At 44.3% G+C, this 26,220-nt stretch overlaps 1 protein-coding gene and 1 long non-coding RNA gene across 6 annotated transcripts in view; both read left to right on the top strand.

Moving 5' to 3' along the window:
- LOC135913489 (hemicentin-1-like) overlaps positions 1 to 26,220 on the top strand; it is a 708,068-nt gene that overhangs the window by 634,150 nt on the left and 47,698 nt on the right. For all 5 annotated transcript variants that reach the window (XM_065446055.2, XM_065446056.2, XM_065446057.1 and 2 more), the window contains 2 exons: positions 318 to 508; positions 23,682 to 24,024. In XM_065446055.2, the coding sequence (XP_065302127.1) occupies positions 318 to 508; positions 23,682 to 24,024 (534 nt within the window). The remainder of the gene's footprint in view (positions 1 to 317; positions 509 to 23,681; positions 24,025 to 26,220) is intronic.
- Positions 10,605 to 17,319, top strand: LOC135913491 (uncharacterized). The gene is made up of 4 exons (XR_010568038.2): positions 10,605 to 10,853; positions 13,174 to 13,259; positions 13,859 to 14,081; positions 17,225 to 17,319. It is a non-coding gene; the product is annotated as an uncharacterized lncRNA (long non-coding RNA).

The following is a 26,220-nucleotide window of genomic DNA, read 5'->3' on the forward strand; positions in this document are numbered from 1 at the left end:
AAAATGAATCAGAACTTACTCTCTAGGCTGCCGTCGTACAAAGTGCTGAATGTTTTTCGCCATCGGTATCGATCACTTGTTTTGTATGATAACAATTATTGTACCCAAGCGCTATGGAACTAAACCCTGGGCAATATTGAAAGCTGATCTTGCATCCTTGTCCTACTTTTTCCGGTAACTTAAACCACAGCACCTCGAGATTCCCCTCTTTTTGTTTTTTACCTTCCAGCTGCGCAGATGGAATAGTGGTTGGTCTTACGTGTCTGGATGCTATTTTCTAAACTATCGTCTTCATACTTGTGCTTTGGCCGGCGCAGTCAGTCCTGTGATAGCAGAGGCGCCGTCGTACACCGAAGTGGTCACAGGCCGTGAGCTGTGGCTGCACTGTGCCGCCAAAGGAGAACCTGCACCAAAGGTGTTCTGGCTCAGGGACGGACATCAGGTCGACAACGGAGGTGGTCGTATTCAGCATTGGCCCAATGGCTCTCTGCACTTCAAGCCGGTCGAGGTACGTCGCAATCACGGTGAATGTCACGTCATGCAAGATCGCATTTACGATCCCGAGGACAGATGGAGCCATATCCCAAAGCGTTAATACTCTCAAACTCTAGGAACTGCTTCACGTCATCAGATGGGTGGATATTATGAGCATCTTCTTTGAAGCCGGTGGTGGTGAATACCACTAAGCTCTTTATTTCTACCTTTCCGCTGTGCTCTTATTATCGGCAGTTCAAGGCTTTTTCAGGCCCACGTTTCGTGTTAACAAGCCATCAGCCCTCATAAATTTGTTGCACTAAATTCTATTTTCTGTGTTCCCTGCCTTATTGTCTCAACACTCGACCTGTTTTTTTTTATATATCCACCAAAGTTCATTAACTTTTCCCTTATTATTCTAAACACTCGTGGAACCGCGCTGGGTTAATGCGTACTCATAGACCTCTGGATAATAAGTGCTACATTCCATCAAAACGTGCCCTGTGGTTTCCACACACTAGGTTTGTACAGTTTGTCATCGGCAAACACTGTTCTCAGATATCCTTATCTGGCTTGGAACGCTAATGCACTGCCTGAATTATCCTAAAGCTTTTCTGTCTTGATTTTATTTTTCACGTTTTACATATTTTCATCGCCGACTCCCCCACCTCTATTATTCAGTAGGCTGTTCATGTTTATGTAACTTTACGTTTAAGTCCGTTTTGCTTTTTGCTGTCCATGCAGGTAACGTATTAGTTACTGGTCAATTTCCTGTTGTTTTTATGCGAAGCATATTACGAGAGCTCAACCCAGCTCCTCAGGCGCGGCAGTGTCGCCTTGAATACCACGTGACACCGTGACGTCACGACAGAGGAGAAGTGGCTTTGGCTCAACTCTTGCAAGATGGGCTGGGTGGGAATCGAACCAGGGTCTCCGGAGTGTGAGACGGAGACGCTACCACTGAGCCACGAGTACGATGCTTCAAAGCGGTACAAAAGCGCCTCTAGTGAATGCGGTGTTGCCTTAGAAACGAGCTGTTTCTAAGGCTCAGGCGTGCGTCGCTTGCTCAGGCGCACATTTCGTTGCCGCGCCGAACGCTGCGTTGCTCGACGCTCACCGCGTCCAATGCGGGGCGTCCAAGGCGAAGCAGGGTAACGCATGAGTTCTTTCTTCGTCTAGCCGAACCAAATATAGCCAAGCAACAGCAGTTCACCCAGCTAAACAGTGGTTCAACAACTAAAATAAAGGCTAGTATGCTTCGCATCCTGGGCTTAACCTTACCTGAGCCACAGCCATTTTTTCCTCCATTATGCGTGGACACTTCTCCTATATAGACAGCTAAAAACTTTATGTGCCCCTTTATTTTCCTTGATCATCTTCTCTCCTATCTTAAAGCAGAATTGGTTCTGGGCCTCTTGTACTTCTATGGACGTCCTACCCATATCTTGCCTCATCTGACTGCCAACGTCCGAAGCCAATTTTCCCCTAACTGAGGGCCATTGCGTAATTGAGTGAGTCATTTGGGAGGAAGTGGCCGAATACTGCACCAGGGAGGCCAATTCCTGTTCTGGTGAGGGAATGTCTTGTTGAAGCTTAGTGGCCCTTCCTAATTTGGTTGTACTACCTGGATTAGTATAGCCCCACTCGCTCTTGTCATCTTTTGCCGATGACTGGCGTCACTCCAAGCCTGCAGATGTTGTGCACTGGAGGAGGTGAATTTCAAGCTCACCATCGTCAAAAAAACTTAAAGAGGGATTCGAATTTCCGACTATGGCCACCGAGCATTCGACATAGCTCAGTCAGATAATCCCATAGAGGGCAAGGCTACTTTATCGCCGACAAGTACAGCCCAGAGAGCCCTACATGCCTAAAACTTATTTGATTTATCCGCGATAGAAGTGTTTTTCTGCTTGCGATGGGTAGCTCAATATAGAACGATTTCTAAAAGGTTCTGGCCACGTAGTTCTGAAATTGCACGTGCGCAGACTGCCGTGAGCTCGTCTAGGAAAACCCTACAGGCGTACCGATGACCATTCACAATTGTGAATACATGCTCGTGATCAACAGGAGTACAAACGGAACCCTGCGAAAACGAATATAGGTGCAAATGTAGAAGAAATAACTGGACGCAAACTATGACTTTTTTTTTACTTGATGAAAATGTGTATGTGAACTTTGCAACTGTTGACGTTACGTTATTTATTTCTTATTGTTTGCATGCTACTGCAAACCTCCTCATCACTTTTTCTAGTCTTCTAGCGCTGAAATAATTTGGAGGGGGGGGGAGAGAAGGGGCTCTCATTAAAAAGCCAGCGCGAAGCCTGTCGGTATTGTCAGATTATGTCCATTTAGTATATCTCAAAGGCTTGAAAGCATGCTTGAATTATCCGCGGTATACGGGTTTTGATGATCGTGGCAGGTGGCACAGCATATTATTTCTCAATGGTTCTAACATCGTGGTTTCGGAGTCTCCCATATGCAACCAGTCATGAGCGTGGCTCGATACGCAATATATTTCGGCGTAGTTGCACGCCACTTAAAAAGTAGTGTGGAAAAAAAAGAAAATTAGAAAATGAAAAATCTTTCAGCGCCTACCGCAAATTCACTAGATAATCAGCGTAATATAATCAGCAATCTCAAAGGTGTAGTAAAAGAAGCGGAATAATTCTATACTGACCTGTACAGTACCCAGAGGAGTCAGGATACCTCCATTAAAAACAGTGATGAACAGGATACAGAAACTCCTCCTATAACTAGCGATAAGGTCAGAAGGGCCTTGCAAGACATGAAACGAGGAAGAGCGGCAGGAGAAGATGTAATAACAGTCGATTTAATCAAAGATTGAGGAGACATAATGCTTGGAAAACTGGCGGCTCTTCATACGAAGGGTCTATCGACTGCAAGTGTCCCAGAAAACTGGAAGAATGCAAACAGTATACTAATCCACAAGAAAGGAGACATTAAAGAATTGAAAAATTACAGGCCCAATAGCTTACTCCCAGTATTATATATAATATTTACCAAAATAATCTCCAATAGAATAAGGACAAGACTGGACTTTAGTGAACCAAAGGAACAGGCTGGCTTTAGGAAGGGATACTCTACAATGGATCACATCCATGTCATTGATCAGGTTATCGAGAAAACGTTAGACTACAATAAGCCTCTTTATATTGGCTTTCATAGATTACGAAGAGGAATTTGATTCAGTAGAGATACCAGCAGTCATAGAGGCATTACATAATCAAGGAGTACAGAATGCTTTCATGAACACCTTTGAAAATATCTACAGAGGTTCTACAGCTACCCTAACTCTACACAAGAAAAGCGGGAAGATACCTATAAAGAAAGGGGACAGACAGGGAGACACAATCTCTCCAATGCTATTCACTGAGTGCTTGGAAGAAGTATTTAAGCTATTAAACTGGGAAGGATTTGGAGTAAGGATCGACGACGATTTTCTCGGCAACGTTTGGTTTGCCGATGGCATTGTTCCATTCAGCAACAATGCAGACGAATTACAACAAATGATTGAGTACCTTAACAGAGAGAGGGTGAGAGTGGGGTTGAAGAATAATATGCAGAAGAACAAAGATAATGATGAATAGCCAGGCAAGGGCACAAGAGTTCAAGATCGGCAATCAGCCTCTCGAGTCTGTGACAGAGTATGTTTACCTAGGTCAATTAATCACAGGGAACCCTCATCATGAGAAGGAAATTCATAGAAGAATAAAAATGGGTTGAAGCACATGTGGCAGACATTGTCAGCTGCTGACTGGAAGCTTACCATTATCATTGAGAAGGAAGGTGTACGATCAGTGCATTTTACCAGGGCTGACATATGGGGCAGAGACTTGGAGACTGACAAAGATGCTTGAGAGCAAGTTAAGGAGTGCGAAAAGAGCGATGGAACAAAGATTGCTAGGCATAACGTTAAGAGACAGAAAGAGAAGGGTTTGGGTCAGAGAGCAAACAGGTATAGACGATATTTTAATCAACATCAAGAGAAAAAAAAATGGAGCTGGGCAGATCATGTAATGCGTTGGTTGGATAACAGTTACAGATTAGGGTCACAGAATCGTTACCAAGAGAAGCGGAACGCAGTCGAGGATGCCAGAAGACTAGGCGGAGCGATTAAATTAGGAATTTCACAGGCGTTAGTTCGAATCGGTTGGCGCAGGACAGGGGTAATTGGAGATTGCGGCGAAAGGCCTTCGTCCTGCAGTGGACACAAAACCAGCTGATGATGATGATGACGACCGTGTCCTAGCGCGTGATCGTGCTCTGCGATCCGCTTGTTCTGCCTGGGTATTCGTGTACCACTGAATTATACTACTAGTCTTGTGTCCTTGTGCACAGCGCGCAAAATCGTGTGCTGTGCAAAACGACACAATCACAACAGCTCATGCGCAACGCCGTCGGCGGAAGTGCGCAGCGCTGAAAAAAAAAAACTGAAGGCAGGGCCCGTGACGTATGGGTCACGCGAACGATCCTAGACGTCCAGTATTGGAGAACGCAGGGAAAGAATTTCGCTTGCGGAGGCTAGACGGGGCAAGTGGAGAGCGCTTCACTGTTAACAGTGAAACTGGCCTCCTGAAATCATGGGTTTGCGGCACTGAAATATTTCTCTCTCGGCTATTAATGCGCCAATTTCCAACATTTTTGCCACAGAATGCTCCCTAGAGGACACGTAACAACTTCCAGCATATAACCAAATTAGAGGGGCCCTTTAATGCTTTGCAAAATGTTGTTGTTCAGTCTGTCGATACGACTTCTGTAATGATAAGCTTTTGCTTGTGTTATGCAAATAGACTGCAAATCTTAGTTAAATTTATTTCTAAGCATGTTTTAATATAATCAAATGATGAAACCACTGGGCTCAAGCTGAAATTAGGTCGCAGTGCAAGTTTTTATGCTAACAATACAGCCTTCTGCTTGAAGCCATAATCGCAGAGGAAGGCATCAGCGTGCATATTCTTTGTCGGTGTGCAACGTTGCTTTGCAACTACACCAAATACAAATGATTACGCTTGTTCGAAATGTAAGGAAGACGGGCGACGGACCCCCCTACAGAATGTAAATGGCGGTACTTCACGAGACCAATGTAAAAGACAAGATTTTTTTAATGCCTTTTACTAACGCAGCACTAACACTTGCACGCCTACGCATCATTTCCAGCGAAGCATGAAGATCAGGCACTTGCCTAAGGAGGGGCGCAGCCCCCCCCCCCCTGCCCACGTTACCACTCCTCACACATATTACTAAAGCACCGACAAATGAAGCTTGAGACTTGACAGCTATTTGGTGGTCAACATTTTGCTGCCTTTTCACTCCTTTTGGATGGCGGTAGTTCCCGGCATCTCCTAGGGTGTGAAGGCCAGTTTTCTCAATGATTCGGTGCCCGTGCTATTAACTCGAGATGCGTTCAGTTGTCATCATCCATTGCAAGTCATGCGCATTGCTGTTCCTTCATTAGTTAAACCTTCTTTGTTTAGACTCATAGAGGGACCAGGAAAGGGATTCAGTTCGTTGTAAGCTAGTCTGTATGCTCTGAGAACGAGTTGCGGCTGGAGAAAATGCCAGCTGCGTTCAACTTTTCCTTTTGCCTCATTACTTCCTCGAGTAACAGTTCGGCGCGACGCCAGTAGATCCTTAGAACCATATACCCATGATGTGGGTTAGAAAGGTGGAAAATCATGCGAAACAGCGTCCGTCATCAAACCCTGCAATAACCGTTAAACCCCTAAGCAATATGAATGTGACCTGTTACCTCGGCTGGTATTTCCCTAATTGTACAGCACTTTTCGCACAAATTGGCAACTGGAAATAAGAGTCGCAAGGAGTTTAGAAATTACGTGATCTACTAAGGGAGGTACGGTGCAACAGCAAACAGGAAGCAAATGTGAAAATTGACAAATTTAACCATTGTTTGTGAAAATATTTATGGATGAACCACGTTTTATTTAAAAAGGAAGTAGAAAAAACACCGCCGGAAGTGGAGAATGATTCCGTGTGTTTTGAATGGCGCTTCTACAGTTACCAGTCGAGCCGCCCGACAGCCACTTCTCTGCTGTACTTATGTGGATATTTTTCTAACCTCCCGCGGTGGGCGCAGTACGTCTAGAACTGCAGCGTCCTGTGCTTTAAGTGATTGTACGGGACTTGCGGCAACGCATCATTACGCAACTTCCTCAATAATATTACAAGTCGGTTTTGGCACTTGGTATAGCAGTAAACGAGCGATTCAAGGGAAATGTGATTGTTCCACAAATATATACTTCTCTATAATTTTTCCAGACCTAAAGCAAAAAACGTAACTAGAAATCTTTATTTTAGACTTTCGCTTGTTTACTTATTCTTGGCAGTGTTCTTCCTGCGCTTCTTTCCTGCACGAGTCCATTTGGTACGGTTCCTTGTTTGTCAAGTAAAGGAGAGGCGTATCACACAGGCATACCTGTGAGATACACCTTTTTTATTTATCTTTTGCCAGTTTACGCGTCTTTATGGCAAACGGTAGGCATTATTCACGTTTTGACTAGTAAAAGTACCCCCCCCCCCTATTTTAATAGAAAAGTTTCCTTCGGTCACCTCCCCCCCCCCATCCGAAAAAAAATGCTGGGTAACGTGCCTGATGAAGATACATGGCTAATTTTTATATTTCTTCCAAAGCAGAACTCACCCAAACACATGGCCACTGGTACTCTGTCCAAGGTTGTTCTACTTATAGGCGGTTTCCGGTAAATTTTAGTGCTATAGGAATGTGCAGTCGGGTGTTTAGGCATTGTCCTGCTCGACGCTAGATTAAGCGTCTGCTTATGTCAGATTTGCCCACGCTACTTTGCTTGGTGTTCCAGCATGCGTTTGTGTTATAGGTTACAGATAATTGTTTCCTTAAGAGTGCACAGCGATATACAGGCCAGCTAGAGGCATGAACGGCAAAATCGCTGTTGCACTACTTTGTTAAATGGCCAAGAGCATCCACACCATGTCATTTACTGGGTGAGATACGTTCACTGAGCTCCTGTGCGATCAAAAGTCATAGTTCGCATGCTAATGCGAATCTAATTTGCTGTGACTGAAATCAGAAAATGCCATCATTTCAAGCAGTTTCAGCATTTCAGTGTCGTAGCATGAAAGTTCCCTGGATTTGGGCAAATTTTTCTATTTCCCTAAACAAAGCTTAACATCCTTAAATATAAGGAAATTCGTCTATTGCTGGCAACAATGTTTATAGCCCTTTGACTATTCTCTAGTTCAGTTTGTCATTCGCATTTTGAGCACACCGTCAAGTTTTCATAATTAAGTCTAGAGATCCATAACCCCTAATCAACTGGTCATACTACCTAATACTTGTCGTGCCCCCACAGCTCTCTATGCCTTTCGCTTTTGCTCAATGTTTCATTATGGCGGCGTTTGTCTTCCCTTTCGTTTTGAGCACTTGCTCATGTTTTTCCACGTAACTCTTTCCCTCTTTAATCTGCATTTGTATTTTTGAATCATCTGTGTTTCATTTGACTGTGTTCTGACCAACTGATCATATGCATCAGTAAACACTATAAGGCATGCACTTTTTTCCACTGAACCTGAATACCAGAGCGTCGCCCTCCTTTCTGAAAATGTCTGCCACAAGCTGAATATATTTCTGGCTATCCGCGAACAAACAATTTCATCTGCGTACCCCGAACCTGGAAGACATTCATCCACCTGCGCACCGTCTTGTACATAGGAGCGACTCCCTAGCCTCTTTTTCAGACGTTTCCCGTTGTGTATAGCTTGAGAAAGGGGCAGTGGATAAACATAAATGCACGAGGTTACACATTGTCTAGGATAAAGAAAAAATCCGAGCACACGTAAGCACTTATGAGTTGTGAAAGCGAAGTAATTAATGCCCAAGTGAACGGCGCTAAGCGGTCCTTCGAGTTTTGCGCTGCAAGTAGTGTAGCAGTACGTGCTGGAGGAGCGAGTGAGCAAGCAGCAGCCTGCAATGTTAACGCCGTATGCCATTGATGCGGCGATGCACTCTCCCCTCACGCAGCACCTGGCACACTAGCGCAGCAGCAGGTATTCCATTTTGTCCACTCTGCCAATGCTTTCTAATAGCCCAAGGCCTGTGTACTTCGATCCATGACATCATGCTACCTTGCCCGACTTCCGTAGAATCTAATGGGGGTGCTTCCGAATAAGCCGCGGGGATTTTAACGTCGCGGTGCTTTTGTCGCTTTTATTGCAGCGGGCTTCCCTTACAAAAATGGCTGTTGAATTTCCATTGTTGATCTGTTGTACTATCATTGATTCCATAGAAACTCCACAAAATTACAACATTCATTGAGCCAGCACCATGATAGTTCAAGAAAATTTTTATTGACAACTACACAATAATTTTTTTATTGATGAAATATTGTTCAATTTCTATTGCGTAATGCCAACAACTGGACCGAGTTAAACAGGCGACATACAATTTACACGAAACAATAAACATTAGTTTAGGTTCCTTAGTTTAGGCTACAACATGAAATGGCGTAATTAAGCTGGCCAGAGCTTCAACCAATTATTATTTAAAAATTTGTTGCACAGGCAGTTGTACATTCAAGTGCAGAATAAAGGCCACTGCAAAATAATGCACTAATGCATTATTAATGCAAAATAATGCTGTATTGAGCCGCTGCAGCGCCAAATGCACAATCTCCGGATAGGTTCAACTTATTTTAATCATTGTGGATATTGCAATGTGCGCTATAACTGCAATGGAAGACCTGAAAAAGATTGAGTGTAGGTGATTCAGTGTAAAGCTTGTACATTGTACTACCAAGGAAAGAAGAGGTTCATCCCACTGGGCAATGTGCAGGGTACTTTTTCTTTTTCGCTGCACCAAATTTTTAAACTTGCAAAATATAAATCACGGTAATGTTATGTTTACCATACGAGTGCACAGATTGGCGGCCTCTAGATACAGCGCAATTGCCGCACTTACGTGCATAATTAGTAAGGTTACGCTAATTAACTTTCTAATTATCAGCAATAGGTGGCTACAGCAAATGAGTACTTTGGTGCCCATGCTCGACACTACCTATCCCAATGATCAAATTTTGAATAGTGGATTTCATGTGGGAGCTTCGCGAACAATTAGTTCCCCTTGGCAGGCTCCTTGAAATCGAAACTGGCTGGACAAAGAGCGCCTTTGTCGTCGGCGTAGCTTCATGTCTTCCTCAATGCATGCAGAAGCACCCAGAATACTGATAGGTAACCGGTTCTTCAACTTTTGTTTCGAGCCTATCGGTACGTCAATGTACGGATCCTACTGGACCTTACCAAAATTTATATTACGTGGCATCACTAGCTACCACAACAATACAGAGCCTGCGGAAAGGCGACCTCGGGTAAATTTACACTATTACATTACGGCAAAATATGCAACAAAATTCAGTGTAAGCGCGCCTACACGCCGATAGGCAGAAGTCACGCGACCAACTACAATGATGATGATGATGATGATCGGCACCAAAAACCTTTGAAACAGGGCGGAGACAAATAGTCTCTTAGTCTGCTTGATTTATTCAGGTTTTACACCTGTATATAGCGACCGAGACGCGACTCATACAGACTCATGTTCGCATCAGCGTGCGCGACCTGCCCGTCGTCAGAAGAAAACATTTGTCGATTGATGCCGTTCACTTCTTCTCGCGCCATCGTTGCCGCGTAAGGTAACCTTCAGCGCATTGGTTAATCAGCAGAGCTTTGCCACTGCATTCGCACGGCTGCAACAACGAGCACTTAGGGAATGAGCCAAACCAGTGGTAAATCGCCACCGTTTGCGACTACTCGCTTCGTGACAACTTGATGCATTTGTTGCCTTCGAGATCGAGACGATGTGTCGTCACGGAGGAAATCTCGGAGGCGATGCTTCAACATTGCCATCGATACTGAATCATTGTTTCAACGCAGACAATTGCGATTTGCGCAGCTAGATAATTTATTTTATTACACTTTGTGTTTAACTGACAGCTGTGCAAAATAATTATAGAAGTTCTTCCCGAACAAAATATTTTTGAAAGTTTTTTACCAAACCTAGCGAAATGTACAAAAGTTAACAAGCAACATTGAAATTTGTTTCTTTTTTTGCGTGTTTGGTTGTTTGGCATTCGTTTTCGTCGCCATTTTGCTTTTTTTCGTGTCTCCGTGTGTACGTTGTGTGCGTCGTGAGCTGTAAGCATGCGTGTGCGTTGTGATCTGCTGTTGCGCGGACAAGAGACATTTTTGCCAAGAGCGTCGGAGACGAAAAGCTGAATGTGCCCGTCCGTCCACTGGCTGACGCGGAGGTATGCCACCGACTGGGCTGCGTGGAAGCGTGCATGAAGAATGGAGCGCCGGCTGACCCGACGGTAAGCACGTTTCTTGTCTGTTCGGCAACGTTCTGACTGGTGTCGTAGAAGTCGCGGGGCGCTTTTTTTGTCTCTGGGTGTACGTCGGGCAGACTTGCGCCTTTGGCGCTCGCGCTGTGCGAGTCAACCACTCCGAGCTGTACGTCTGATTCACGCGTGGTGCACCGCGTCGGTGTTTCAAAACATTTCGTGCCGGGCCGGTCCCGGGTGCATGTGTAGCGTGTTGCATGCTCATTCGGTCCATCGAGCGCCAAGGTGGGGTCATGTCGTCTGTTTAAGCTGTGTATTTAGCAGCTTGGCCTATTCGTCTGTACTACACGGTAGCCAAGTTTATCGCGAACTGAAATGCACGAAAACACTTAAAACAAGGGCGCCTGTTCCTGTCTTGTCATGGTCGTCCCCACCCGTCGCGGTAGTGTTGCACCACTGACCTTGAGGCCGCAGGTGCAACTCCGGCTGCGGCAGCCGGATTTCGATGGGGCAAAATGCAAAAAACGCTCGTGCTTGGATATGGGTGCTTGTTAAAGGTCGGGGTCGTGGTCAAATTTAATTCAGTTATACACTGCCGCGTGCCTTGTAGTGAGATCGTGGCTTTGGATAGTAAAATCACAGAATTTGAACGTTTAACTTGCTTGACCCTGTTTTAAGTATTACCGTTGCAGCAGGACCCATGCACAGCCGTTTATATGAAAATCGAATTGGCGGACCGTCTTTTCCTTGTATTGTCATCAAATAATCATGCAGAAATGTCGTGGCCGATATCGTGTCATGTCTAATAAACGCGGATCGTCCTATAAAAGAGGCTGGTTGATCGTTCGCGAATCGAATGCTACCGTGTTGTAAAAAAGTAGAAAAAAAAATGCCTAAAGCGCATGTGATTGACGCCACCAGTTTCTCTCTCAGCCCTGGGTATCTTTTTCATGTTGCAAAATTATTTCTGTGAAGTTATTTGTGTGCTCTGGATATTTTAAAGAACAAGATTTTACTCAAACCTGTAGTGTATTACAGAAAAAGACTTGTTAATCCGGTGTTACTATAAATATATGCCTTCTTGCAATAAAGAAAGAAAAAAGGTTATGAAAGCATGCAAGCCTCTGAATACGAGAGAAAAGATGCAACCTTTAGACCAAATCTGGGTTATTTTTCCCTTCAGAGCGCCCAAATTTTTACTTGTATGTTCGCACAGAAAAGTGCCTTGTCATAAAGATGTCGTAATATCAGACACTTTCTTTCGAAATTTTTTTTTTCTTAACCGCCCTGTGAAAAACTGTTGGTAAAAGAATTTGGTTCTTGCTATTTCAGTATACCTAAAACGTATGCAGTGGACAATAAAAATATTGAACTAATTCATTCAGTCACATAAATAAAATACATTGCTAACACAGTAGCTGGTAGCAAGAAACACTTGGTTACATAAGCATCAAGCACTTATATACATTTTTTATTATTGGTGGCATTTCACTGTGTAGCTGATATGTAATACTGCATTTATAAAATACATTAAATACTGTCATCCACAGCATCTGGAGAAGAGTGCAGGGCACATTGTGTCTGACACTGGTGCAAACTTGCGTGACACATCAACAGCAGGCAACAATCTTACACCATCTATTTAATGGTTTCTGAGAATATAACAAAGGATCTTTAAGGCCCTTCCCTGCATGTGCGAATCTACTTTGCCACACCGAATAAACAGTGCTAACATAACAAGAACCAGTTGAACATGCCCTTCCACATCAAACGCTCCTGTGTACACGCCCTGTAATATTTATGGAAGTATAGGTGTCGAGGCCCTCTAGCCGGTTTATGTATGGAACTCCATGACTCGGGACAAAAAAGCACACTGCAGCAGTGTATGGTCTGGTAGTATTCAATCCGTACTAGAATTTATGAGGAATATTGAATACTGAAGCATATTTTAAACAACTTAGATGTATTGATCATACTGATTTGTTCCCTTTTGCTGCTTGAAAGAAATACCCATACATTTTTTGTAATAATTTTGTGGATAAACATGCCTATTCTTGAATTCAAAACTATCTGTGCAGCATGTGTGAAGACCTGCAACACTTTAATGGAAGGCTTCTCGGCTTCACTCGACTATCACGAAGTGTCATGCATCCGACTCATGTTTAATGCCAGGCTCGCCAAATCACGCATCAGTGACTGATGCACAAAAAGAACCGAAGGGTCGCAAAATTCATTATTAAGTGTGACATATTTCGCTGCATAAGGAAGTAGCATTTGGTGCTTTATCGCTGAAATGGTTGAAGTACATATTACTTTTATTCAGCGGTTGTATTGCTTTCTCATTATGCAGAAGCTGGCAAGAGAGTGAAGAGGCTACGAAAAATCCTCAACAGCATCGAGAGCAAGCCAGAAGAACCAGTAATTGCTTGCACACAGGTACGCGTATTGTGTGCTGCCAGTTGTTCTCCCTTCTTTCTTTTGCTTTCTTTTTTGGCAATATAGTGCACTTGAAATGATTCCGTGAACAAAGCATGATTAAATAAGTGTTTCCCAACTGCTGGCCCCTGGAATCACTTGACATAGCGAAAGGGATCTGTATGGATCACTTAAAGATTTGCAGTTGATCTTGCGATGCGTGACTATGACTAAAATTGATATCTGGGCAGCATGATGGCAGGTAACAAGCCGTTGCAGGAAAGTTGCTGGTGCTGTATTCTATTTAGCAATAATTAACAATGATCGTGTACGAGAACACGCTCACTGACGACAGCTTGTGTATCTGTGGGCAACCAGCCGGCAACTACCAAGTCCACCTCTGAACAACTTATATTTGTTCGCACATGTGCTGCAGTGTCAGTAACTGCAAGCAACTGTCAAAAAAATGCCTCTGCAATGCAAACCACGCAACGGGGCTGCAAGACATTTATTTTTCTTCTGCTGTCATTTATGGCTTGTCCTTTTGATGATAAATTGTTCACCTTTATGCTCTGTGTGATCAAAAGTGAGCTTTTAAAGTGTCGCTTAATTTTCTACAGGTTGACATTGGTGGTCGGACGCTGATTGATAAGAACATCCTCGATCGGCTGAGCCAGGCCTCTGACTGTACCAGTGGCCGTGGAAAATTCGTCAGGGCACTTTTGCACCACGTCTTTACTGATGGTGGGCTCCACAGCAAGCCGCTGTTTGGGGGAAGAGCTGCCTACGTGGCGAGACGGTTCAAGAGGAGGCCCTCAACACTGTATGCGTGGAGACCGATAGGTGTGTACGCTATTTTAATAGTCATGTAGTCTTAAATAATGAAATCAGAACATGCATATAAGTTGAAGAAAGGCTATTTCTACGTACTGTTAGCAACTGGATGAAGTATAGTAAGTGTTCCTAATATTTGCTGTAGAAAACAAATAGTTCCCTTCTTTCATTATTTACATTATGGCCACAAAGTTATGCACAAATTTTAGAGGCCTGATAAAAGAAATGATTGGTTGAGCTATAGATTGATCATAGCTGCTTAAAAGATACTGATGGGCTAGTTGGTGAGCCATGATATTGAAGCAGCACACTTACATCTGACACATACGCGTACACATAGAAAGGACATACACAGGCGCTGGACTGCACATTCTGCAATATTGCCTAAAGACGACCCGTCTTTTGTAGTGCCACTTGAGAAGCACACGTGCTCTGATGGCAGTGAGGTGTGACAAGAGCGAAAGTAAAACACACTAAAAAACACAAATAAAGGTGACATTTTTGGATTCCCACCCTGAATAATCAAAGTCTAAATATCGGCACGCTTTTTCAGAGAATGATACGAAGGTGCAACCGATAGACCTATCTTTCCATTTGTCAGTTTCTGTTGCTTTGTTGCGTTCCCTGCGCAAAACTTCCGTATCTTTCAGGACAGGTTTGCAGCCCCAATCCTTGCAATGAAAGGCTAAATGACTTGTATCTTTAGTGTGCAGGGATAAATGTGCTCATTTAGCCTTGTAAATTCAAGCACCTGCATGTCTGCCCAGTGTATGCCTTGTTACAGGACAAAAGGCTCCTATAAACCACTCCGTCTGCACAAGTGACATAGAGCTTTCGATGGTTGACTGCACCGGGACTTGTTCTTTCTTTTTGTGCCATTCACCTTTTTGCACAGGATCGACAACTGCACAGGTGTGGTAAACACTACATCAACGCCTGCCTTTGACCTATCTTTTGCAGATTGTGGGACATTGTGTGTACATAAGGTATGACTGCGTTATCTTGGCAGTCCTTGTGACTGCAGTGGATCCGCTCACTTTTTTGTGTTTAGTAACCTGAAATGTATCAAGAGCTTCGATGGATACCTAGGGCTCCTGAGGCGGGTTACCTTGTTTGTGAAGCTGGTTTCACATTTGTGATGGAATGATTTTTGCAGTGCGTTAAGAAAGCAAGAGCGGACAATCGCCCTCTTCACAAGCTTTGAATGGGCCGATTGGTAGGGAAGGACAGATTTGTTGCTCCTTGGTTCATAATACCAACATACACACCAATGCAGTGTTTTATAAATGCATCACGTCATTGTTACTAACACATAAGCTACCTATCAGCGGTTTTATTAGGTTTTTAGACTTTGGTGCATATGTATCCTCTGATCAAATCTGTTGGTCTTATGAGCCAAGGAGCAACAAAGCTGCCCTTCCCTACCACTCGGCCCATTCAAAGCTTGTGAAAAGGATGACTGTCCGCTCTTGCTTTCTTAACTTACTGCAAAAAACATGCCATCACAAATGTGAAACAAGCTTAGCAAACCAGGTAACCTGCCTCAGGAGCTCTGGGTATTCATCGAAGCTCTTGATCAGTTGCAGAATGCTTACATAAGAAGACAGAAAAGACTAGCGGATCCACGCACAGTCACAAGGCATTACAAGCTGGTCATGCCTTATGTACTCACAATTTCCCAAATCTGCTAAAGATAGGTCACAGGGCTGGCATTGATGTGGTGTTTTGCGCGCCTCTGTGATTGTCGAGCCTGTGCAAAATGGGGAATGGCGCGAAAAAAGGAACAAGTGCCTGTGCAATCAACCACTGAAAGCCATGTGTGAATTGTTCAGAAAGAGTGGTTTATAAGCTCCCTCTGTCCTGTAACAAGGTATACATTGGGCAGACGGGCAGGTCCTTGAGTGCAAGGCTAACTGAGCACAACTATCACTACATGGCTAAAGATTCAGATCATTGAGCGTTTCATTGCAAGGATTGTGGCTGCAAACCCATACTGAAAGATACGGAAGTTGTGCGCAGAGAACACAAAAAGCAAACGGGAATTTCTTGAAGCAATAGAAATTGACAAATGGAAAGATAGGTGTATCAGTATCATTCTCTGAAGAAGCATGCTGCTATCTTGGACTTTGGTTATTCATAGAGTGGAAATCCAAAAAATTTCATCTTTATTTGTGTTCTTTGTGCATTTTATCCTGGCTCTTGTCTCACCTCACTGCCATCAGGGCATGTACGCTTCACAAGAGACACTATAAAAGATGGGTCTTTGAGCAATAAAGCAGTAGTTGCAGTCCGGCACCTGTGTATGCCGCTTCAAGATCATAGGTGGCCAGATAGCACACATATGTTCCTAGGTCGACTTCTGCACCAGCTATTTCTGATGGCACATTTTAATATATGCTCGGCGATTTGCTATGTGCTGGCTATCTTATAGCTTTGTTTCTTTACTAAGAAAAGCCTGCACTATTTTTCAAGACTTCTTGGGTTAACTTAGCGCTTATTGTTATTATAAAGTGTCAAATATATATGTTGCATGAAAGGTTCACTCTAGCAGGAACTTAGTGAATGCACAGAGAGGAAGAGCCCCATCACATTCGTGTGACAGTCACGTTGAGCATGGAGCTGATTTAGTTCATTTGCTGCATGTCTGACCACCACTGCTGTCATGTGTAAGCAGCAGGCTGCACCTACTTTAAAGATGAATGTTTTCTCTTAAACCAATTAAAGGGTGACAGGAAGTAGTAAATTCCAGATGCAATGTTTTCGCTTGCTATGTTCAAGCTTTGCATTGCCATAGTGACCATCAGATAATTTAAAGCATAATGCTATTTGTAATAACATTTAATCAAGGATAAAACAAAAATATTACAGGATTTTTTGGGCAGATAATTCGAGCATGAAGCTAGTTAAATCTGCATAGAAGCTCACTTGTATACTTTTTGTCTAGCAGCTTGTACAAAGCTCTTACCACATTTACCATGACTCCTTATACTGTTATTATAGCTCCTTATACAGAACATCAGTAGTACATGGATTAAACATAAAAGCTTCTAGCAGATATTTATTTCTTAGTTTTGTTGCTTAAATAATCACTATTGCCTGCTAATTTAATTTGCCAGAGCTGCACATTGTTTCATTTACTCGTATGTTTCCAGGATACACCTGCTCAGTTGCCGGGAGCCAGTGTTCCATACATCAAGAAGAGCCTATCCTTGCTTTCGTGATAAATAAAATGAAGTAAGACCATGCCTTTTTATATGCCTTCTTGTTTGTTACTGCTGGCTGCACCTCATATTCAGCCTCAGTAAGCATCTTCCATGAGGTCATTGCATTGAGGACTAAATGCAATGACTTCATGAAGATACTGCGCAATACGATGACAACCCAGTGGAAGAACACTACAATGAAAATCCAATGAAGATCCCATGAAAAAACAACACAATAAAAATACCATGGAGACCCCATGGAAATACCACACCATAATACTCCCATGGAAATACAATGGATTCACGGTGGCCACTTTTCCATGATCTCTCAACAGATCCTCCATGAAATGCCAATGGAATTTCCACAATTTTTCTGTTGATGGTACAATAATATATCGATGGAAAATCAGTGGATTTCCAACAACATTTTTTGTAAGGGTTGACAGGAGAAATTTCGGTCCAAGTAGCATGAAGGGATAAAGCAGAGTGCACAGGCCTGCTATCTAGGAGATGTTGGCTCTGCTCCCTCGAGGAGCACTCGCGTCGAGAGTGAGGGTGACTTGGAGTCGCGGAACTACCCTCTCCCCTCACGCAACCTCTAGCACGGCAGCACGTGCTCCATTTCGCCCGCTGTGCTCCGTCGAGACGCAGCTCGTGACGTGGGGTAGCAGCCAATGGCAATGCGAAGTTAGGTGCCGTTTCAGTGCTACAGTAGACAGACGCCGGACTTTTCACTCAAAAGGCCATTTGACTTGTTCGCATCAAAAATAAAATTGTGCGCAGAAGATTTGGTTACGTAGCATGTAATTAACCATGTGACAAGAACTTCACTTCCTGAATGTTTGCATTATTCTTAATTTTATTTCCTCGTGTCTTTTAAATTAGATTAATTCTTCTCTGTCACCAGCTATCTGGGATATCCTTCTATTCCAGTGATTTGGCTGGCAATTGGCCCGTTTAATGGCGCTATCTCACAGTCACAGTCATTCACCGCGCAACGATGGTTAACTGAATGATAGTAATTAATAAAAATTGTTTACTGACAAAATATGGCAATGAAATTGCATTCGCGCTTGTATGTTCAACTCTGTCCCATGCCTAATTTGTAAAATTTCACCTTTGCACTAATTTCGAAAGGCTACTCTTTATATATATTGGTACCTAAGTGCCGCCGTGCAAATGATACATTTGTACTTCTTAGCTAGGTATACTTGATCGGGGCTCGAAATATATTTCATGAGAAAGGGGACAGAAAAAAGAAGACAGCGAAGTGCCATTTACCTAGGAAATATAAGCACACTCTTAAAGAGTTTACACCGTTTTGCGCGTATTTTGTGCCCCAACAATAATTGCCATCTGTCTTACCCGCATTTCCTTTCTTTAACACAGCGAGCCCGGTACTTCCAAGTCACGAACGGCATATGCTTTATCAGCGTGACGTAGCATTCTCTGCAGGAAAGTAGCGAGCGCACCATTTTCAAGAAAGGAAACACAAGCAAGGCAGATGATGATTATTATTGTGGGACAAATATGCGCCTCAAAGGGTGCAACTGCTTTAAGAGTGGACCAAATTGCCCAAGAAGAAGTCCTTTTGGAATATGTTTGCATACTGCATTGACATGATCGAGTGCGGGGCATCGACTTGCTCTCGAGATTTTAGCTAGTATGTACGGTCCTAATTTCAAAATAACGTAAAATTTCTAGCCTTCACAGTGTACAGGGTGGTACTTTATAAAAGGGAACACGCGAGCGCGTGGCCTGTGCTCTGCGGAGGTAAGGTCCCTGAATGAAACTTAAAGGTAGCGACATGCTTTTATCTTGCCACCCCCGCTGCTGTGAGGAGCATGAGAGGAGGCAGGAGAGAAGGTCTGCATCTCGGAATTGGTTGAGCGCCATGGCGTGGTACTCTTCGCGCCCTTTTCTCTATTTTTTTTTCTTTTTTTCTGCGTTTCGGCACACTCGTCACCATGACAGTTGGCCGTAGTTTCCCCGGCGAGGCTTTTGTAAGGGATTTCGGATGTTTGGGCCAAGTTTCGCAGCTAACCGCATCATTTAAGAACTCAGTTTTTCTTTTGCTTTATGTTAGGGATTGATTTTAAGTGTACTAGAGGTGCAAACATATATACTGAGAGGTATAAGTTTAATTAAGGTTAATAAGGACTACCAAGATTAGTTACGATGAAATTAGTTAAGCGTAACAACAATTACCTGAGGGTAAATAAAAATAGTGAGGCTAGTTAAAATCAATTGACGGTAAAAATTTGGACTAATCTAGAGTTACTAAGGTTGAATTAACGGAGTCTAATAAAGAACTAAGGGTACCTTGAGATTAGCGGGTAACTTAAGTAATCTTAATTAATAATTACAGATACAAACGTCTCCGTCATAACTTTAGCTAAGGCTAATAAATAATTAAGCAAATGTAGTCATTATAAAAATAACTAAACAAGCAATATTAACAAAATAACTACGTTTATTTACCGAAGCTAAAGCTTCACCTTAGTGCACTTGTCTCCTAAACCGCTCTGAATCACGTGAGGTTTATTCATGCTATGAAGCGAATGGGGAGCCAGAGTTTCGCACCGCAAGTATGCAGAAACTCTACTGGAATTGTGAAAGTGTGCATAAGCCTACCCTCAAATTTCAACTTAGCCCACTGCCAAATTTATGTTGGTCATTTTGTGTAACGCAGCCACACAAGTAATCCCCCAGGATGCGCAAATGGAACAGGTAGACAGTAAATTCCTACATATGTGGGAAGCTAAAGAAGGTCTCCTGAGGAGATGGAAAACTCAGAGACACAACAGGACGCTCCGACGCAGGCTGGCCCGGCTTAACAGAGATATAGAAGCATACGCACAACAACTGTGTAACCAGCAATGGGAAGCAACATGCACCAATATGGATAATCAATTAGGATTGGCCAGAACGTGGAACTTCATCAGGCACATTTTTAATCCTGAGGAAAGTAAAGCCACGTACAGACAAAACATAAACAAAATCTTACATGCATATGACAAAACTGAAGTAGCTTTTATCGATGAGATAGCCGCAAGGTATTTATCTCGGGCTAAGACAATTCACCCAGATTACACAGGCACCAAAAACAGACAATTAGATGAAGAGATTAGCGAGGCGGAATTGAGAGCAGCTCTACAAAAGCTTAACACTACATCCGCGCCGGGACTGGACGGAATGACAAACAAGACGATCCGCAATCTCGATGATGCCTCTCTAGAACAACTTACCAAGTATATGAACGAATGCTGGAAATCCGATACAATACCACAACAATGGAAAACGGCCCAGATTATTCTATTACCTAAACCAGGCAAGCGGCTACAGTTGGAGAACCTGAGACCCATTTCACTCACGTCCTGTGTGGGCAAGCTCATGGAGCACGTTGTCGTAACGAGACTGACCAACTCTCTCGAGGATAACGACGTTATCCCGCCAGGGTAACGGTGATGGATAACGGAATCGGATAACGGAATCCAGGGTAACGGTGATGCAGCCTCAAACAGCGACAGCCTCCGCATGCGCTGGGTGTCTGCGTTGCTCAGCTCGGACCTACAGCACCAACTCTGGGCCATCCCGCAAGCCGAGGAAGCTGCCAAGGGCCAACAACCCTAGGGTGAAACCTAGGCGGGGTCCAGGCCCACCCCACCAAATCGCAGGGAACTGAATAAAGTTATTTGAATGAATGAATGAACTCTCAAATTTTAGGTAGCCCACCACCAAATTTTAGGTAGCTCACCACCAAATTTAAGTCAGCCCACTCCCAAATTTAATTTGGCCGACACCTGCTGTAGGCTTCCCCATGCATTTTCTGTGTGTCCTATGCATCTCTATGGTTATTCTCTGTCGCCTTTTTTTTCTATTCTTCCTTACCGCTTGCAGAGCTACCAATCATCTACATTTACACTATTATAATGAGTAAATGTCGTAACTTTCGCACATTACGCATTTTTGTGTAATACAAGGCATTACATTTTTCGCGTAATGGACAGAGCTTGCTGCGGTAGTCGCCAAAGAAGGCTTACGAATTAAAATACGCTAGGAGTGCTTAATAACTAGTCGGCATATGTTGGTACTTCCACGTTTCCAGTGCGCTAGCGTACTAAGCGCGGTTTGCTAGCAGCGGTCGCTGCGTTGCAGGCCCCGCCTGTTGCGCATTCATCTGATATGGGAGGCAGTCCAGCAGTCGCTTGCCTATCAGCCACGTCTTTATTCTGGCTGCCAATAGATGGCGCTACAAGCGCACGTGCTTCCCCTTGCTGCCTGTTGGTGGCGCTCTAAGCACCCTCCACATGGCACAGGCAACACGCTCGCGTGTTCTCTTTCATAAAGGACCACTCTGTACAAAACGCTTCCGCATCTATTTTTGTGGCTTTTGCTTCAAAATAGGTCGACAAATGGGCGTTAGCCCATACCGTAATTTCCTTCTCAAATAAGACGGATAAAAATAAGAAAGAAAAACTTCGGCTTCATGAAGCACCTAGCGGGAGAGTTGAGAACTAGGATCGTATAAGGATTACTTCTCAGTTCACTTATAACGCCCATATTCTCAGAGGCCATAACATAATCAAGAATTCTCACCTCAGGGTCGAATCCTGGCCACGGCGGCTGCATTTGTATGGGGGCAAAATGCGAAAACACCCGTGTACTTAGATTTAAGTGCACGTTAAAGATCCCCAGGTGGTCGAAATTTCTGGAGTCCTCTACTACGGCGTGCCTCACAATCAGAAAGTGTTTTTGGCACATAAAATCCCATAATTGAAAGATTCTCGCATCGTCGCCCGTTTAAGGAAGCTCACCTTCTTCAACTACCCACTGACGTGCATTGTGGCGCAGCAATGTCGAGCAAAAAATACGATGAACATAAGCGTAGAGTGAGAATAACCGAAATGTGCGCAATGTGCAGTCAGTGCCTAACCTAAGCGCTAAAAAAATGAATACGGTAAACTTTCTAACTTTTCTTCAATTAAGGCTGCCGATCAGTCGTTTGCCTCCTGATTGATTACGGCTCATGCTTGATCGACCGACGTTATTTGAGGCGTTACATCAAGGAATGCGCAACCGCCCCCCCCCTCCTCTCCTTAGAGTCACGCTCTACACTTTTAGTGCGATTAGCAGTCCTTGCCTATTTCATACACTCTGAGTATGTCTATCTAGCTGCTTACACCCTAAAAACAGTTGCATCCTGTTGGTTGTATATTTGCCACACAACAATAATCGCCATCTGTCTTGCTTGTGTTTCCTTTCTTGAAAACGCTGTGGTCGTTACTTTCCTGACGAAAATGCTTTGTCATGGGGATAACGGGCATGCCATTCCTGACTTCAAAGTACCGTGCTCGTGGCATGAAAGAAAAGAAATGCTGGCAAGATAGATGACGGTTATCGTTGTGTGGCAAATATATACCGCAAAGGGTGCAGCTGCTTTCAGAGTGTACGCCAACCTAGTGACCCAAATTGCAGGCTAGCTTGGGTCACTTGGTATTTGGTCATACTTGTGATGCTGTTGTGGTCGTTTCATCGTCGTCTTTGCAGCTTCATCTTTCACTATTGTCATGGCGTAGTTATCAGGCTGTCATCGAACCATCGTAAGTGATGACGATTGGCTTCCAGTTGTCGTCATGAAGTCGCTGTTGCATTGCCTTCGCCGTACAATCGACCTCGTTCCATCAGTCATAATTATGCTGCCATCATTTAATCTTGATTATGGCACTGTTGTCATGCAATCGTCATTGCGTCGTCGTCATACAGTTGTTGGCATACCTTCGTCGTGAGGCTGTCGTGGTCGTTCCATCATCGTCATTCCAGCTTCGACATGCGATTCTCGTCAAACTGTCGTTTTCGTGCCGTGGTCTTCGTACTATCATTGCCATCCGACTATCATAATGCCATCGTGTCAAGCAGTCACCGTTATACTATCGATATCATTTCAGAATCTTTACCCATTGTCGCCATACCACCATCATCTCCCCATCGACGTCATTCTCTTCGTCGGCCATGACCATCATGTCATGACAACGATTGCATGACGAATACGTAGTAATAACGATGGAATGCACTTTCCCCACAGCATCGCCATCATGTAGTCGCTTTCGTGTCGTCATAGTGATGGCCATCCCTGGCAAGCAAGTGCGACAAAATGGGCCGATTATGGATACAGTGTATGCCTCATGTAACTGAAGTAATGGAAATCTCAGGATGACTACTACAGATTGTAAATAAATGTGTCTTCAGCCATGTCAATATATTTCTTGGATGCAATTCCCATTAACATTGAAAGTCATCGTGAGTTGTACTCTGCCGGCGTGTTTCTCCCTTTCGAACCCACTCGATATCATCCAGCTCAAAGAGCGTGTTTAACGAAGCAAGTCCCTCTCCGTCACTCTCGCAGGTTGGCGACGCTGGGGAATACCATTGCTTCGCGAGCAACCAGTTTGGCATGGCCCAGGCCAACCTCACCCTGTCTGTCCTCACGCCGCCTTCATTCGACGAGCCACCTGCCGATGTCGTTGCACGTGAAAACGAACCTGTGACGCTTAAATGCTCTGCCAGTGGAAGGCCGGCGCCCACGTATGCCTGGCTAAGGGTAGGGCAGGGCGCAGTCAAAACAAGCGCCTCGCCCAACGGAACGCTCCACATTTTACGGGCACAGGGCTCTGACGAAGGCCTCTACCGGTGCAAGGCGAGCAACACACTTGGCACGTCCACAGCTACAGCCCGCCTCCTCCTTCAAGGTAACTGCAAACCACTGAACAGGGAGCATCGCGACTCTGTTGCGTGTCTGTACACGGTGAACTCATTCGCTAAACTATTCCCTGCGATTTATGCGCTCTTTGACATCATCTCTTGTAACAGACGTTAACATTTGCTCGCACAAGGAACAGCGGCAACATGTGCTCTTCATGCCCACGTGGCTATTAGTCAATAGTGTACAGCGATCGTGCGCCACCATGTAAACGTTAGCACAGCTCAGTGGCTCCATTATATTTCTGGTTTATGGAGTTCTCTTTAGACGTATGCCGGGTTATTTCACTGTTCTTGAAAATGCGAAACTTCGCAACACACCTTCTCGAAAGTTGCTTTTGTGAAGATGCCTTGTATAATGCCACAATCTTACTATCAGCACAACCACGGTTAAGTACATGTTTGCACCACGATACTGCAGCTGGCTGCAATGTCGTTTAACAGCACGCCACAAAGCCAGCCATAAATGCAAACCTCAGTAAATTGCGGTTTCGCTTCGAGCCTTATCGGCTGTCGAATATAAGACGTAAAGATGGTGTTCTTTTTTTTCACACATCTTGAGTGTGGGGACTGAAACTAACAATTTCTCCCTTTAGTTTCGCGGCAATTCATGCAGACAGCAGAATTCAGCCGCCAACTCTGACACTACTTGATGCGCACTGCAACTCTTCGTTTGCGCCTACAAATAATTGGTTGCGTTTATGACAGCAAGTTGCATTGACTGTAAGGTCGCAAAAGGTTCAGACGATAGAGAAGTCAGTTGTAGAGCATATTGCATTATATCGCAATACAGTGCTTTTAGTCCATCTCAAATCCGGAAGGGCTTCTCATGGCACGTGGCATAACACAGCCCCTAGTGCAAACACAAAGTAGCTTTAATTAGCAGCGTGTTCAAAGGAGCTGGTTGGTTCGTCATTGGAATAAAACAGAAACAGTGAGACACAGGACGAGTGAGTAAAGAGCGCTGACTAGCAACCAAATGCTTTATTTGCAGACGCAACGACATCATTCAAGGTAACATAAAGGAAAGAAAAAGAAGGATAAGCATTAGCCACCGAGGTAATCCAGCGTCTTTGTTGATAGCGCTACGGGTGCACAACTCATGCATGCGTCGTCACTTGTAAATATGCAAAAGGCCTCCAAAGATTTTCCCGAGCGTGCTCTTCACTATATCTTCCAATTTCGCATTTATTAAAAAATCAGAGTGCAACCACAGGTGTTACAGTGGGAAACCAGATGACTGTACGGGTTTCCTTTCAGTGAAGCGGCATGCTCACGCAGGCGATCATTAATGCACCTCCCCGTTTGCCCGATATAGCAACGTTTACAATCGAGCGGGATTTTATCGATGACCTGACAAGCACGTTGCGTGCATCTCTTTCCTCAACCATCCTGATCATCTGTATCTCTGTCTGATCAGCATTTTCGTTTTAGAGCGCAGCTCTTTGGCGTCCGTTCCTGGGTTTCGCGTCGTTGTCGGCGTTGTCGGCCTCGTAACCAGCTCCGCCCCCCTTCGCTGGAGTGGGAGACGAAGGACGCGAGCCGCGAATGGCGGAGACCAATGAGAGCGGCCCCTTCAGTGAAGTGCGCGCGCGATGCTGGTGTCATGTGGACCCTACTTACGGCTCCATGCGCACTCGTGTCTGGTCTCAGCCGATCCGCTCGTTTCGTACTATCGTCTGCTCGCGCCAAAGCTCTCGCCCGCGCCTGTTTGGTTCTGTTGGGTCGGTCTCGTTCGCGCTTGTTTTGGTTGTTATTGTGTGAGATTGTTTCTTAATCTGATTGTATGCGCTATGCGAATTGTATAGTACTTTCTGGAAGCCATGCGGCACCAGCGATCACACTGGAACCTTTGACGAGTCATGTATAAACGCCCGCTCGCTTGATCCGCAGATCAGATTTTCGACCATTACCGACTCTGCTACATGTCTCTCTCAAATTCTTTGCTTCAAAATATCGCGAAATGGAAACACGTATAGAGCTGCGCTCAAATTTCGCATTAAGGAGTATCGTAATCGTCGGATAATTTTTTTTGGGCAGATGAACTTTGTGTCCCGCAGCAGGTGCATACCACACACATCGAAACCCAAGACAGGCAGAAATGTGAGCCACAGGCATGCGAATTTAACACTACGCTCGACTATGATACCAATCAAGTGCCTGCCGCCCCTTCTTCACTTCGACTC

The sequence above is a fragment of the Dermacentor albipictus genome, unplaced genomic scaffold, assembly GCF_038994185.2.
Source record: "Dermacentor albipictus isolate Rhodes 1998 colony unplaced genomic scaffold, USDA_Dalb.pri_finalv2 scaffold_14, whole genome shotgun sequence".
NCBI lineage: Eukaryota > Metazoa > Arthropoda > Arachnida > Ixodida > Ixodidae > Dermacentor > Dermacentor albipictus.